Raw genomic sequence first — 15,438 nt, 5'->3', positions numbered from 1 at the left:
TGTTTTATTTCTTGCTGGGTGATGATAATGCGAGTCTTCATTTCTTTTTCCATGTCTTATGAATTACGTTATAAAAAAGTCAACACTTGTTTGTATAAAATGTAAGTCTATAAGAACACAAAGCAGGATAATAATCTGGAGCATAAGGATCATTTGGCTGCTGTGTGGAAGCAAGGAATCAAAACTGGAAGCCATGACAATAGTCTAGGGTTAGAGTTAAATTCAGAACACTCTACTGTTGTAATCGTGGTGGTGGTTAAATCACTTATAAATCTAGTGTGAAGGTTAAATAACAAAGCATTAAAATAACTATAATTACAAGAACTTGTTGATGTACACACAGGTAAAAGAGATAAATTGTAACATTAAAAACATAAAATGGAGGGGGGGAGAGTAAAAATGCAGAGCTTTAATATGTGTGCTAAGTTGTTATCAACCTAAAACAGACTGTTATAAATATAAGATGTTTTATGTAATCCCTCATGGCAACCACAAAGCAAAAATCTACAGTAGATACACAAAAGATGAAGAGAAAGGAATCTAAGCAGACCACTACAGAAAAGTATCAAATCACAAAGAATGAGTGCAAGAGGGGAATATAGGAACAAAGGAATCACAAAACCACCAGAAAACAATGAACAAAGTGGCAATAGTAAGTCCGTACCTACCAATTATTACTTTAAGTGTAAATAGACTAAATTCTCTAATCAAAAGACACAGACTGGCTGAATGGATTAAAAAAAAAAAGACTCAACTATATGCTGCCTACAAGAGACTCACTTCAGCTTTAAGGACACATGCAGACTGAAAGTGAAGGGATGGAAAAAAATATTCCACATAAATGGAAACCAAAAGAAAGCAGAGGTAGCTATACTTATATCAGAAAAAACAGACTTTAAGCCAAATACTGTCATAAGAACAAAGAATGTCATTATATAGATAAAGTGGTCAATTCAACAAGAGGCAATGACATTTGTAATTATTTATGTGCCCAACATAGGAGCACCTAAATATATAAAGCAAGTATTAATAGGCCTAAAAGCGGAAATAGACAGCAATACAATAATAGTGGGGTACTTTGATACCCCACTTTCACCAATAGATAGATCATCCAGACAGAAAATCAATAAAGAAACATTGTCTTTAAATAACATGTTAGACCAATAGCAGAAGAATACACATTCTTCTCAAGTGCACATGGAACATTCTCCAGGATAGAGCCTATGTTAGGTGCAAAACAGGTCTTTATAAATTTAATGTTGAAATCACATCAAGCATCTTTTCTGACCACAGTGATATGAAACTAGAAATCTACTATAAGAAGAAAACTGGAAAATTCACAAATATGTGGATACTAAACAACATGCTCATATATGGCCAGCCCACAGATAACATCATACTCAACGGTGAAAATGTGAAAAATTTCCCTCCAAGATCAGGATGCCCACTGTCACCACTTCTATTCAGCATAGTACTGGAAGCCCTAGCTAGAGCAATTAGGCAAGAAAAATAAATGAAAAGCATACAAATTGGAAAGGAAGAAGTAAGGTTATCTCTGTTTGCAGATGGCATGTTATTATAAGTAGAAAACCCTAAGTGTCCATCAACGGATGAATGGACAAAGAAAATGTGGCGTATATAAATAAAAGCAGAAAATCCTGGAATTTGCGGCAATATGGATGGAACTTGAGGGTATTATGCTAAGTGAAATAAGTCAGTCAGAGAAAGACAAATACTGTACGATCTCATATGGGAAGCTAAAAAAGCCAAACTCCTAGAAACAGAGAGTTGATTGGTGGTTACCAGGGGTCAGGAGGTGGGGGAAATTAAGAGATGTTGGTCAAAGAATACAAACTTCCAGTTTCTAAGACGAATATGTTCTGGGGGTCTAGTGTACAGCACGGTGACTATGGTTGATGATATTGCATCGCACAACTGAAATTTGCTGAGAGAGTAGAACTTAAGTGTTCTCACACCCACAAAAAAGTAAATATGTGAGATGATGGATGTGTTAATTAACTAAGTGGGGATCCTTTCGCAATGCATATGTATTTCAAAGCATCATGTTGTACCCTTTAAATATTGTACAACTTTATTTGTCAATTATATATTAATAAAGCTGAAAAAAAGAGGTCAGTAGCATAGTCATGGAGGTGGGTTTTAACATCCAGACCAACCACAGACCTCTGGTTACTTTACAAAAAGAAAATAAGAAAAACAAAATCAAGACATTAACTTCACATTTTAAAAACATTTATTTAGGGACAATGGAACCATATCAACATAACTTTATTCTACTGCTACCAATGAACAAGTGTAACCTCATAAAGAAGGAAAGTTAACAGATGTCATCTTTTTTTAATGCATAGGGTTTGAATTTCTTTGTCATAGCGTGTTTCTTACATACAATTTTTGAAGGTATAGAGATAATTTTTAAGGATTAATATTCTAGTTAATACCTACAACTCTAAGTATTACTTAATACACTATTTAAGCTGATTTATTCTTTTCTAGTCACTTTGCAAATATATAAATTGGTATTGATGCCCCTATCCTTAAGATTCTCCAGATAAAATAGTCATCATATACCTAGCCAAATCAGATGTTTAGTGATGTTTGAAAATGAACACAAAAGAAATGTGACCATATAAATTAGAGGATATTAAACTATTAAATAGTATATGTGATAAAAATCAGTGGAAAGTATTTAAAGATATGTAACTATATATATCTATATCTACATATATAAACAAAATCTTTTACATACTGGATAAAAGTTTACAGAATAAACAGAAGTGTTTTTAAACTTATACTAAACATTGTTTAGCTGAAGAGTAAATCCTGCCAGTGTAGTAATAATTTTTTTGTAATTCTCAAAGAAGACAATAATATAAACTTTAATTCATGGTAACATAGTTGGCTGGAAAAATGCCAGTTTGACCTCGAAGGTTTCCTTCCCACCAATCAAAATGTGAATCTGTTTTTGATATAACTGTGATTCTGTCTCCAGCTTGAAAATTCAAATCTCCTGGCTGTTGTCCTTCAAAAGAATATAGTGCTGTCACTTCAAGAGGTTGGTTCAAATTGCCTAAAACAAGAAAAAAGCATTTATTCACATTTTTATGAGAAAAACTGGAAGTATGTGTAGGTAAGATATAAATTAACAACTCAGGGCTTGGTATTCTGATGTCGGAGGCCAGCAGAACTCACAGCACATGGTCTGTGTGATTTTCATCATTTTATTAAACTTATGCTTTTCTTCTTTGTAAAGAGTAAATATTTGGTAATAACATTTCCTAAATCCACACAAGTCAAACTGCATATTGCTATGTACTTAAATATGTGTTTGGCAAATATTTGTGGTTATAATTGTTTAAATTTTGACTAAACTATAAGATAATATTATTGTTTTTCCAATTTTAATAGAATAGTCATGGTAGCTTCAATGAATTATAGCTATTAGATAAAAGATGATATTTATGCACTTGATTGTATCATAAAAGATTCAATTTAAAAACCGTGCTCTGTGGTCATCGATAATGAGGATTCCAACTTGGATGCATTTGCTGATTCATCAGTAGACACTTCTTTTCCCCAGGCTTTTACGGCTATTTTCATTTCTGTACTTACTTGATCCTTTCTCTCAAAAGAGAGATGAAATTCAAATTAGCACATCAAGAAGCATGTCTACATATATTTAACCAGAACTTCAACCCATACTGGGAAAAAAATACCTTGAGAATTGAGGGGGTAACATGAGTAAAAGACATTAAATATTACAAACTGTATAGCATCATAATAAATATAAAGAAACAGATACTTTCTGGGTACTCAGCTACATGGAATTTGGCATTTCCATGTTTCGTATAATTTTGTGCAATTAGATGCTTGTTAAATGCATCTCAGTACAGTTGTACTGAAAATATAAATAACCAAATTCTAAATCCAGTTACTTATTTGAGCCTATAATACTATAATAAGAAAAAATAAAGTGACCTTGGACTATTAGTAAGAAATGAAAATAGTCAACACTCTAGTTAAACTACATTTACTGAAGCACTGAATGTGTATCTCACACAAGATGGGGCCAGAGCTCTTTCAATAAAGCGCGCACCGTGTAGTTGAGTTCTCCTAAAGAAATCACTTTAATAATAGCTAATGTAATTATATTAGCGGTATTACTGGTACAGTTTTTCTCGATAAAATAGAAAAGTTCTGTATATTTTTATATTTTATACTGTATTTACTTTTAACCTGTTAATTTTAAGAAATAAGATTAAAAGTGTGTCATTAAAAGAATAAAATTTTGATATAGTCTGGATAAAATCAAAACCCGTTAAATGACTACTAACACATATGAATGAACAGTCGTTACTATGTACTTTGAAAAGTAGCTATAATACTACATTGAGATGGGACGTGCAGAAATGCCATGCCTCACTGTGATTAGATCAGAAGAACGTAAGTTAATGTTAAAGAAAAAAATCATTCTGAAAACTATTTTCCTATATCAATAATTACATTTATGACCTCCATATATAAAGCTCAATCTCAATTAACCGAACTTAATTAATGAAAACCCTTGAGTAACTCTTCCTCCCCCTCTGGTCTCCCAGACGTTTCGGATAATAGAAAGAAGCACGTAAAAAGAGAGTGCTTGTGAATATCAGGGAATGTTCTGGAAGCCAGAGCCATCTTAGCTGCCATACATGTACACATTTGTAGCACTGATTACAAAATCAGAGATGCATAGGAATGGTGACCAACATGATAACAGGTGTCATTCGGTGTGGCTATGATAAGAGCAGCTCCTGTAGCCCGAGCCGGGCACTGGGATGAGCACCCTCGTCCCGCACTTCCTAGGAGGCAGCTCCCGCATCGCCACTTCACAGAATATGAACCTGAGACTTGCAGACGTGAAGTGATTTGCCCAAGGCGGGGAGATCTGAATCTGGAAGTCTGTCTCCAGGCAATCTTAATCACTGCTGAGATTACACCCCAGGTCCTCAGCAACCATGAGTCTGAAATTGCATCCAACAGACTGAACTCAGGTTCACCAGTGCATTTTGCTTTTGTCAGGCAGACTTTCAAGGAGAACTAGTATATTTGCCTGCATCACTGAGTTATCCAGACTGTGCAAATAATGAGAACATCCGATGCTGAGGACCCCTAGTAATCACTGATAACTGAATTTGTTTTTAGCAGTTTTAGAAATATATTTTATGATGAATAAGTTAGAGGAAGAAAGATGTTATGACCTAAAGAAAAGACAGAGGGGATCACAGACTTGGTTCAATCCCTGCCCCCCGACCAGGGGTTGCCATTGCCTCTGAATTGCGGTTTCCAAATAAGATAATGGGAAAGATGGGTATAAGGGCAAAGCAGATGGCTCTGAGTTGCAGCAGAGGACACGGCGGTGCTGCTGGGTTTGAGGAGGCCAACGGTCAACGCTCCTCTTCCCACCTGAGTTTCGAACAGAGGTGAGGCAGAGAGGGAGGTGTCGTGGCTGGTAGAGCTAGTGAAGAGTGTGGCTAAGACAGGCCGACAGAGGGGTGCCAGATTCCTCAGCCAACTCACCAGTCAGGCAAATCCCTCTACCTCCTGGCAGGAGTGTAGAAGAGTCGGGAGTTGAGGGGTCGTTGGCAAAGTTCATTCACATGAAAACGAAGGAGTGAGCCCGGCCGAGCAAGGGCAGGTGCTCCCAGGAGGGACCAGTTCACAGGCCAGTGCCATGCCCTGCTGCTAGCTTGTTCTTCAATAAGCTCAAAATGACTTAAAGTTCCTCTTTACTGTAAATATTTGTGATAATTTCCATAAGGAGAAGTTTAATGCCCACAAAATACTTCATTAGGAAAGGTGAGCCAAGGAGATATGTTCTTCCAGGAAGGGAGACCACCCTGGAAACCACGGACGCAAAGCCCACTGGGTCACTATAGCAGCCAGCGTTCACAGACGCCTTCCTTCTGAGCAGTAGATGCCTTCAAGTTTTATATTCCTGCACTCAAAAGAATCTGGAGGATCTCTGAAGCAATTGACCATTTTCAGCAAAATATTCAAGTTTAATTCAAATAGAGGTTATTTTTCTCTCCCAAATCAGGGCTACGCTTGACAGGAACCAGATTACAATCAGCTTTGGCGACTGGCAGCTGCTCTGAGGCTCATAATTAGCAGGTCTGCGCCCGCGGGATGCTGCTACTTTACTTCTCAGCGGAGCCTGCGTGACGTAACCCATATGCAGCTGACACATCTGGCCCAAGACATGACTCAGAAGGATCTCAGCCTTTGGAAGTTCCCCTTCAAGAAGCAACCAGAAATAAGAGAACACAGCGATGTTTTGCTTCACATTTACTGCAGTGATGAGCCGGGTGGCTGACTTGATCCTAGCGCCATGTCCCTCCAGGCTACGTGTGGCGTCTATAACTTTGGTGACCATGTTCTCTGTAGGAGTGTAAGGGTCAATGGCGAGTGAGCCGGATGAGGATACCAGGCGAGGCCACCAGACCAGCGGTTCTCAAAAGGCAAAGTCTGGGCCTTTTATGGTTGTCACACCCCCCGGGGAGGGGGCATCGAGTGGGCTTAGTGCATGGGTACTGCTGAAATCCGCACAGCACAGGACAGCCCCACAAGAGAGAGCCGCCCACTGTGCCCAAAGTGTCACTGACAGTCGTGGGGTGGATGAGAAGAGGATGATGGAGGCTGACCGAGGAGGTACAGACCTTCAGTTACAAAACACCCCAGTAAACAGGGCTGTGGACGCTCAAGGCTTGTTTCACCGAGAGGCCAGATGACAAGGTGGTTTGGAGCTTCCAAAGGGTGCAAAGCAAAAGTACGTACAATCTGGAGAATTATCGTTATGCCCGGGCAAAATTGCAGCTCGTCTGTGGGCATGGGACAGGCTGTGGGGAGCCAGATGTCCCGCTCAAATGGGTTTTCAGCTCGAGCCTGAGGACTGTGGGTTGTGACTTTTCCCTGCAAGGTTGATAGACCAGGTGTAAGGAAGCCCTTGGTAAGAATTTAACCGTTTCACACGGTAATGTAAAGTAAGATTTACTTTTTAAATAGACTTTAAATCTTTCCTTACATTTTCTTCTTCAAAACTCTTATATTTTGAGAAAGAACTAAAATAAATATTTATATTAACTTATTACGTACTGTTTATACCACTTAACTCGTCCTACCCTCAAATATAAAAGCAAAACCCAACCACCCACCCAACCATGGGAAGTAACATTGTGTTTGGATCACACAGCCAGTGAATGAGAGTATTGGCTGTAAGTCGGAGCCTCTGTCTCCAGAGCCCAGTTAGGGTTTTGTTTCTTCTTATTAGACATTTTCCCTTATTGCTTTTTAAGAGATATTTCTAATATTTATTAGGCATCTATACTACAGGTACAGACTTCAGAGAAATCTGAGAAAAGGAACCCTACTTCCCAGAGTCACTTTGCCAAGGCCTTCTTGGGGGTGATCCACATTGGGGGGCGGGGGTGGACCACAGCCTCGGCTCAATTGTAGCTAATGTCCCTTATCCCTCAGGTCCCGATGGGCCCCCTTCACCAAGCAAGTCCAGCCTGTCTGTTGACCTTATCAAGTTTAATCATTCTAACTGTGTAGAGCATGTTTGTTTTTGTTTTTTTTCGGTACCCGGGCCTCTCACTGCTGTGGCCTCTCCCGTTGCAGAGCACAGGCTCTGGACGCGCAGACCCAGCGGCCATGGCTCACGGGCCCATCTTCCCGGACCGGGACACGAACCCGTGTCCCCTGCATCGGCAGGCGGACTCTCAACCACTGCGCCACCAGGGAAGCCCCAGAGCATGTTTTAAATGAAGTGCTTCTCAAGATAACGTGGATATCCCATAAATCAAAGAAGCGGCGCTAAACAACTTCCCAGATATTTTCACAAGCTGCCAGATTATAATCACAAACTAGGAAGTTCGTGATTATAAGATGGTTGTGAATCATTTGTAAAACAGAGATATTTTCATTTACCAACTCTCTCCCGGTAGCTGGAAAGTTCAGGATAGAGATTATATTCATTTCTGTTACCTGAAAAAAAGTAAATAGATAAATAAAAGAGGGGGAACATTTAGAAAATTTATTAGTATATAAAATACCCAAGAATGTCAAAGCTTGTTCTCGTTAAGCAAATATTTTAAATCACTGATAGAAATATCATTATTTTATCATCTTTAAATCAAGAGGAATACCTGAATATTCCTCAGGTATTCCTATTTTCTACCCGAAAATAGACCAAACGTAAGGCAGATGGTAAATATCTGATAGCCGTATGACCAGACGCACATAAACTACAACTCATGGCCTTGCAATTACACATTCATGAAAAATACAGACACCTCTTTTTCCAGAAAATACCTGAATAAGCAAAGTTTGTAATCCCCAAGCCAGTGATTTTCAGACATTCTTGCTTGTTTAACATCTAAAGTAATTTTTAAACAGCAAGTATTCACTTGTATGTTTTTAAATTGATACCTAAAATTGTTAACTGTAAGCTTAAGGGTGTACTTTTTAGCATATTTCAATATCAATTACTTAAACATTCATCTCACTCCCTTTGTGGATAAAAGGATCTAAATATGATAGTGATCTGAACCTATCAGCATTCATTAAAGAAAATCAACAAGATGTTTTTCATTTTTAACCTTCAAATCATATTTTCATTTAATTTGTCCCAAAGATTTTCTAGCAATGTATTAATATTGTACTTTATGTAAGTGTCTACACTACAAATTTGTACATAAATTTACTTTTAAAATTGTATTTTATGTAACACGATCACCTATTAAATAATTTCTTATAGATTGAGTTATCATAATCATTATTAGCACACATTGATCAAAACTTTAAATATAGTATGAATTTGTTAATTTACTAAACAGGAAAGTAAAAGGTTATTTGAAGTGCATCTCAATAAGTGGACAAGACTTAAAAATTAGTTCATATACACGGGATGAGTATTATTTCTGGAATGACATAGTTTCAACATAAAATTGTATTTCAGTGTTCTTTTTTAAAGATATAGGTGTTAGGTATTAAGGAAGCTGGTTGTTATAAAAACTAGAGAGGGCAAGAAAGAGATATTTTATAGGAATGTAACAGAATTTTTTTATGTCCCTTCTAAGATAGAGGTAAAAAAAACTGCATAGTTATCTATCATCAAAACAATAGCAATAATAAAATATTACTTATGAAATAATATACTATTACAATTTTTTATTTTGGTGATAAGTAGCTATGTGATTTTTAAAATAATTAATATATAATGATAATATTAATTACTATTCTTATTATAAATTCAGATAACAGTGCCATTAGGTCTCTCTTCAGTTTTGTTGAAAGCAAAAAAAAAAAAAAAAATGTAAATCACCTAATCTACAAAGTATTTACTGCTCATCAGACTTAACTAACTATACCAACATTAACACCCATATTTCACACTGGATCATTGTTCTTTCATTTTGGGGACAATGTACTGTAGTATGATTAAGATGGTTTGGGGTTTGCTTTTCTTATTCAAGTGTGAAAAAAAAGTACTGTGAAAGGATAGAAGAGAGAGAGGGTAGCCTGAACATCATGTTCTCACTTGGACTGGCTTTAAGAAAGAACATGTGTGGAAACTGGTCATCTGTAAACTGTATCTCTTAAATTACCTATGCCCAGGTGCCCTTTCACAGTCTCTGTGTTCCCCCTAAGGACAGAGGTACACCACTTTGAAGGCCAGTGGCCTCAGCAGTTTATGAACAGAAAAATATAGAAATAAGCATTGGCAAGGTGGGGAAGAGGGTACAAATACCAGAGAATCTATTTTTAACAACTGACTATAAACAAGAGATTTGGGGTTGGTGATCATATATAAGACAAAATATATGCAAATTAAGACTTTCTCAACTATTAAAATAAGCACTCTGAAATATAAATGGGAAAGTACATTCCATTCAACACAGCAAACCAAAATCACAAAGTATTTAGGAATAAATTTAACAAAAAGGCACAGAAACTATGAAATCTTAGGAAAGACATAAAATAATATCTCAACAAATGGAAAGCATAAAATAGGAAGATTATCATAAAAATGCCAAGTAATGTAATGTAATGTTATTGTATGTAATGTTATTGTAATTAATATAAAAATCACAGAATTCATGTAAGTACATAATATTACTTCAACTAGAATTGCATATTGGGGGTCGAGGGGAGTATTGGTAAAATGATCTTAAAGTACATGAAGAGTTAAGTATCCACTAACTGCAAGAAGAAACCACTGCAAGAAAATTTAGGATACCGTGAATGCAATCTTGTATAGGAGGGAAGTCCTTAACCCTGACTAAAAAATACAAACCTATGAAAATAGGTGACAGATATATTTTTACATAAAAATTAAAACTTTCATATAGTAAAATACATGAGAAATAAGATCAACAGACAAATGATACATGTAGAAAAATAAACTGTCATCCAAATGACAAAGCCCTTAATATTACAAAGCACTCCTACAGGCTGAAAATGCAACAAATATTCCAATAGCAAAAAATTAACCAATGAAATAAAGAGACTTTTCAGACAAGATTAAATTCCAAACACCAGCAATAGTATGAAAAAATATTTAAATCACTAATAGGGACAAAAACTATCCAATTAACAAGGAGATATAACCAACCCTCAGACTTGTAAACACCTCAAGACACTCCAACATTAACAGTGATGAGGAATGAATATGGTGAGGAATGTTACGGTGGCGGGTGTACATAGCAGGGAGTGTAGGTATATGATGGCGGTGCACATGGTGGGGAGTGCATATGGTGGGGAATGGCTAATGAGACTCTGCAGTAGTAAAAACTTTTAAAAAGCAATCTACTAAATCTGTTAAAAATTTAAAAATATATCCTTTGACCTGTCATGTCCGTTCCTGGTATTTATCTTTTAAAAAGTGCCAATGTTGTAGACAACTTAACTTTAAAAGATATTAATTGTGGCATTGCTCAGCATGGGAAAAAAACTGAAAGTTAATATCTATCAGTAAGAGAGTGGCTGAATAAAATATGTACATCTACACGATGGAATGTTAAATAGCCTTTAAAAAGAATTAGAGTTGTATCAGTTGATTCAGGGATTTCCATGAGGTGTTGTTGAGCAAAAGGAACAAATAACCCACAAACAAACAAGCTATAGTAAAGCATAAATAATAAGACAGCATTTTTGTGAGACAACAGCAAAATATTCTGCCTATGCGTATCTACGTGTTTGCACACGTGCCCACGTGTAGGAATATAGAAACATGGAGAAAAATATCACTCCTGTTGTTCACATGGGTGTGCTGGGATGAGTATGGAAGAGGGTGCCGTGCAAGTTAAGACAGAGGAGAAATGGGAAAAAGGGAATGAGTCCCAAAAGAAAAAGAAAAAAAATGCTTTCAAAAACCATATTTATGAACCACGTATGTACTTATATAAAATTATATATGTGAGGATATATAAAAAATTAAGATTTCATTTTTTAATAAAGAACTTAAGAATAGGTCAGGTTTAAAATAAAAGGTTGAAAATAGATACCAGTTTAAAATTTTCCTTTTATTGAATAAAAAATGGGTGTTCGCAACTGGGGATGATACGCTGCATGAGAAAAAGTGATGAGCATGTGAAAAAAATAGGAATCGAGCAACAAATAATGCAGCTAAAAAGTCAAGGAAGAAGGAGAGTATTCACAAGGACATATGGTGAATAGAGTTGAGTTTGCAGAAACGTGCACAGGCAAGAAGGTGAGCTGGCAAGGACACTGCGAAAAATAGGGAGAGCAGCCCCTGCCGACACAGATCGACAGATCAGAAGACACGAGATCACTGTGGGAAACAGACAAGCCAAGGCTGGCTGGAGTAGGGGATCCAGTGACCAAAGATGATGGTGAGATTTTAAAATACATGCTCAGGAAGAATATGCATGAGAAACAAATCTTCCAAGATTTTTCCATTGTCAGGTGAGAGGAGCTTCTCGAGATAAGGTAAGTAGCTTTTTAATCTACACTGACAAGGAATTGATATTGAGGACGAACAGGATTTTTATGTCAGCATGATACAGATACCTATTCTCTTAGCAAGGAAATTTTAGAAACACTATGTATTTTAAAGTATACACATGGGTCAGATTTTAGGTAATCACTCAGATCTAAAACATCAATAAAAATAGATTCAACGCTCTCACATCTTACTACTGAAAGTAAGAGGGTAAACAAATGAATCACCACAACATGAATGAAAAATAGACTATCCCGTTTGATAGAAGAAGGCAGCATCCCAGCAGAACGGGACACAGAGTAAGTTGCTAGGGCGGGGGCGGGGGTGGGTCATACAGAAGAACAGGTCTGTTCCTGAGGATCTTCCTGGAAGGGGTGAATTTAAGCTAAAGGCACAGCCAGGAATCAATATAAGGGCTATGAGTCATGTTTCACGCCCAATTCTCAACTGTACTTCCTTCCAGCATGAAAACTGGGCAAATGGATACAGAGCACGGAGGGGGAGGGGCAGAACGGGCTCCGTGCCCTCGGCAGCACTTTGACACTTCCAGTCCCCTCCTCCCAGAACTTATCATACGCTGTTGACCCTTGAATAACATGGGTTTGGACTGTGTGGGTCCTCTTATACGTGGTTTTTTTCCGATAAATACATTGGAAAATTTGTCTGAGATTTGCCACAATTTGAAAAAACTCACAGATGAAATGCACAACCTAGAAATATCAAAAGAATTAAGAAAAAGTTAGGTGTGTCATGAATGCATGGAATTTATGTAGATACTAGTCTATTTTATCATTTGCTATGGTAACATATGCCCAAATCTTTTACTAAAAGTTAAAATTATCAAAACTTATGGACACACACACTTACAGACCATACATGGCACTATTTGCAGTGGAGAGAAATGTGAACAAATGTAAGCCTGCAGTATTAAGTCATAAGTGCATAAATGAACATACTTATGTGCACGCATAAATGTACATACCGCACTACGGTAACAGTGCGCCACCTCCTGTTGCTATAGCGCTACGGTGAGCTGAGTGTTGCAAGTAATCATCTCCACATGAGGAGCAATCTCTCCAGTAAACTGTGTATCACTGTAATAAGTTCTCTTTCATGGTTCTGGTGTATTTTCCATTGTATTTAGTATGATACCGTAAACCTTGAATAACACCATGGGACCCATACAAAGTGCCACTAGTGGTCCTGGAAGTGCTTCCAAGAAGCAGAGAAAAGTCATTACAAGCAAAAGCTGAACTGCTTGATGTATACTGTAAATCGAGGTCTGCAGTTGCAGCTCCCCACTATTCCAACATAAATAAATTCAGTGTAAGTACCGCTGTAAAAGATGAAAAGGAGGGACTTCCCTGGCGGTCCAGTGGTTAAGACTTCACCTTCCAATGCAGGGGTTGCGGGTTGGATCCCTGGTTGGGGAGCTAAGATCCCACATGCCTCGTGGCCAAAAAACCAAAACATAAAGCAGAAACAATATTGTAACAAATTCAATAAAGACTGTAAAAATGGTCCACATCAAAAAACAATTTTTTTTAAAGAAAAGGAAATTCATGAAGCTGCGGCCACAGCTACACCGACAGGCGCAGAAACCTTTTGCGTCTTTGGTGAAATATCTTTTCATCTTGTATTAAAAATGCAGTTTTTATGTGGGTGCAGGATTGCTATCGACTCTAATATGATTTGAGAACAAGCAAAGTCATTATATGAGAGCTTAAAGCAAAAAGAAGGTGAAGGATCTAAAGCTGGAGAATCAAATGCCAGCAAAGGCTGGCTTGATAATTTTAGTAAATTATCTGCTTAAATACTGTCAAGATAACAGGAGAAGCACCTTCTGCTGACCAAGAGGCAGCAGACAAGTTCCCAGATGCCATTAAGAAAATCATTGAGGCGATAGGACATCTGCCTGAACAGGTTTTTAATGCAGACGAAACGACCCTATTCTGGGAAAGAAAAATGCAACCAAGGACATTTATTAGGAAGGAAGAAAAGCGAGCATCAGGATTTAAGGCAGGAAGGGATAGACCAACTCTGCTCCTTTGTGCACAGGCAGTGGAGTTTATGATCAGGACTGCCCTTATCTACAGAACTGCTAAACCCCAAACCTGGAAGGGAAAAGATAAACGTAAGCTGCCCATCTTTGGGTTGTACAGAAAGAAGGCCTGGATCGTAAGAATCCTTTTGCTGGATTGGTCCCTGAAATCAGGAAGTGCCTTGCCAGTAAGGGACTGCCTTTTAAATTCTTTTGATATTGGACAATGCCCCTGGCCCCCCAGAGCCCCATGAGTTCAACTCCATGAGTAGACCACCAAGTTGTGTACTTGGCCTCAAACACAACGTCTGTATTTCCAGCCTCTAGATCAGGAGATCATCAAGACCTTTAAAGGCTCTCATCACACATGGTACTCTACAGAAAGAACTGTTGATGCTATGGAAGAAAACGCCTATAGAGAGAACATTATGAAAGTCTGGAAGGATTACGCCACTGAAGATGCTATTGCTTATAGGAAAAGTCATGAAAGCCATCAAGCCTGAAACAATAAACTTCTGCTGGAGAAAACTGTTCCAGATGTCGTGCATGACTTCAGAGGATTTACAACAGAGCCAATCAAGGAAATCATGAAATAGATCGTAGATATGGCCAAGGAGATGGGGGCGGAGGGTTGCTGTGAAGGGTTTCAAGATACGGATCTTGGAGGATTTCAAAAGCTAATAGACACCACACTGGAGGAATTAACAAAAGATGACTAGATGGAGATGAGAGCTTCTGAACCAGTGCCAGACGATGAGGAAGAAGACGTAGCAGTGCCAGAAACAAACTGACATCAGACAATCCGGAAGAGGGTTCTGATTATTCAAGACTGCTTTTAACTTGTAGGATATGGGCACTGAAAGTAAAGCAAACAGTGGAAGGAGGACTGGGATCCTATAGACCCACTTTTAGAGAAATGAAAAAGCACAACAGTCAGAAATTACGATGTATTTCCATGGAGTTACACTGAGTGTGCCTGCCTCCCCTGCTTCCCCCTCCCCCACCCCTCCCCCACCTCTGCCACCCCTGAGACGAGCCCTCCCCCACTCCAGCCTGCTCAACACGTGCAGGAGGAGGATGAAGACCTTTATGAGGATCCACCTCCACTTAATGAACAGTAAATAACCAGCATGCTGTTCGGTTAATAAACTTTCCCTGGTGTACATGTGAATGTCCGCATGTGAAAATCTAATAATTGTATGGGACGTCTTTGTGTTATCACCATCATCGCCTAAGTGTTCATCGTGTGGAACATCCTGGGCAAGACTTGTATAGAAGTGGATAGCCTATTCTCACATAGGCATAAGGTGAGTCATATTTAATACAAAATTAATAATGTGTTAGTTTTCTTACTGTTTTATAACTTGGCTTTCAA

The 15,438-nt window shown here is 38.0% G+C and overlaps 1 protein-coding gene across 2 annotated transcripts in view; it reads right to left on the bottom strand.

Moving 5' to 3' along the window:
* Window positions 1-2,236: 2,236 nt before the first annotated feature.
* Window positions 2,237-15,438, bottom strand: part of SH3YL1 (SH3 and SYLF domain containing 1) — a 46,530-nt gene continuing 33,328 nt past the window's right edge. The window contains exons 10-11 of one of the 2 annotated variants that reach the window (XM_067703838.1): window positions 7,987-8,043; window positions 2,237-3,088 (exon numbers count right to left, since the gene is read on the bottom strand). In XM_067703838.1, the coding sequence (XP_067559939.1) occupies window positions 2,898-3,088; window positions 7,987-8,043 (248 nt within the window). In that variant the 3' untranslated portion in view covers window positions 2,237-2,897. The remainder of the gene's footprint in view (window positions 3,089-7,986; window positions 8,044-15,438) is intronic. The other variant, XM_067703839.1, reaches the window with a different exon arrangement.

The sequence above is a fragment of the Pseudorca crassidens genome, chromosome 14 (assembly GCF_039906515.1).
Source record: "Pseudorca crassidens isolate mPseCra1 chromosome 14, mPseCra1.hap1, whole genome shotgun sequence".
Classification (NCBI taxonomy): domain Eukaryota; kingdom Metazoa; phylum Chordata; class Mammalia; order Artiodactyla; family Delphinidae; genus Pseudorca; species Pseudorca crassidens.
This window is presented reverse-complemented; position numbering and strand designations above follow the sequence as displayed.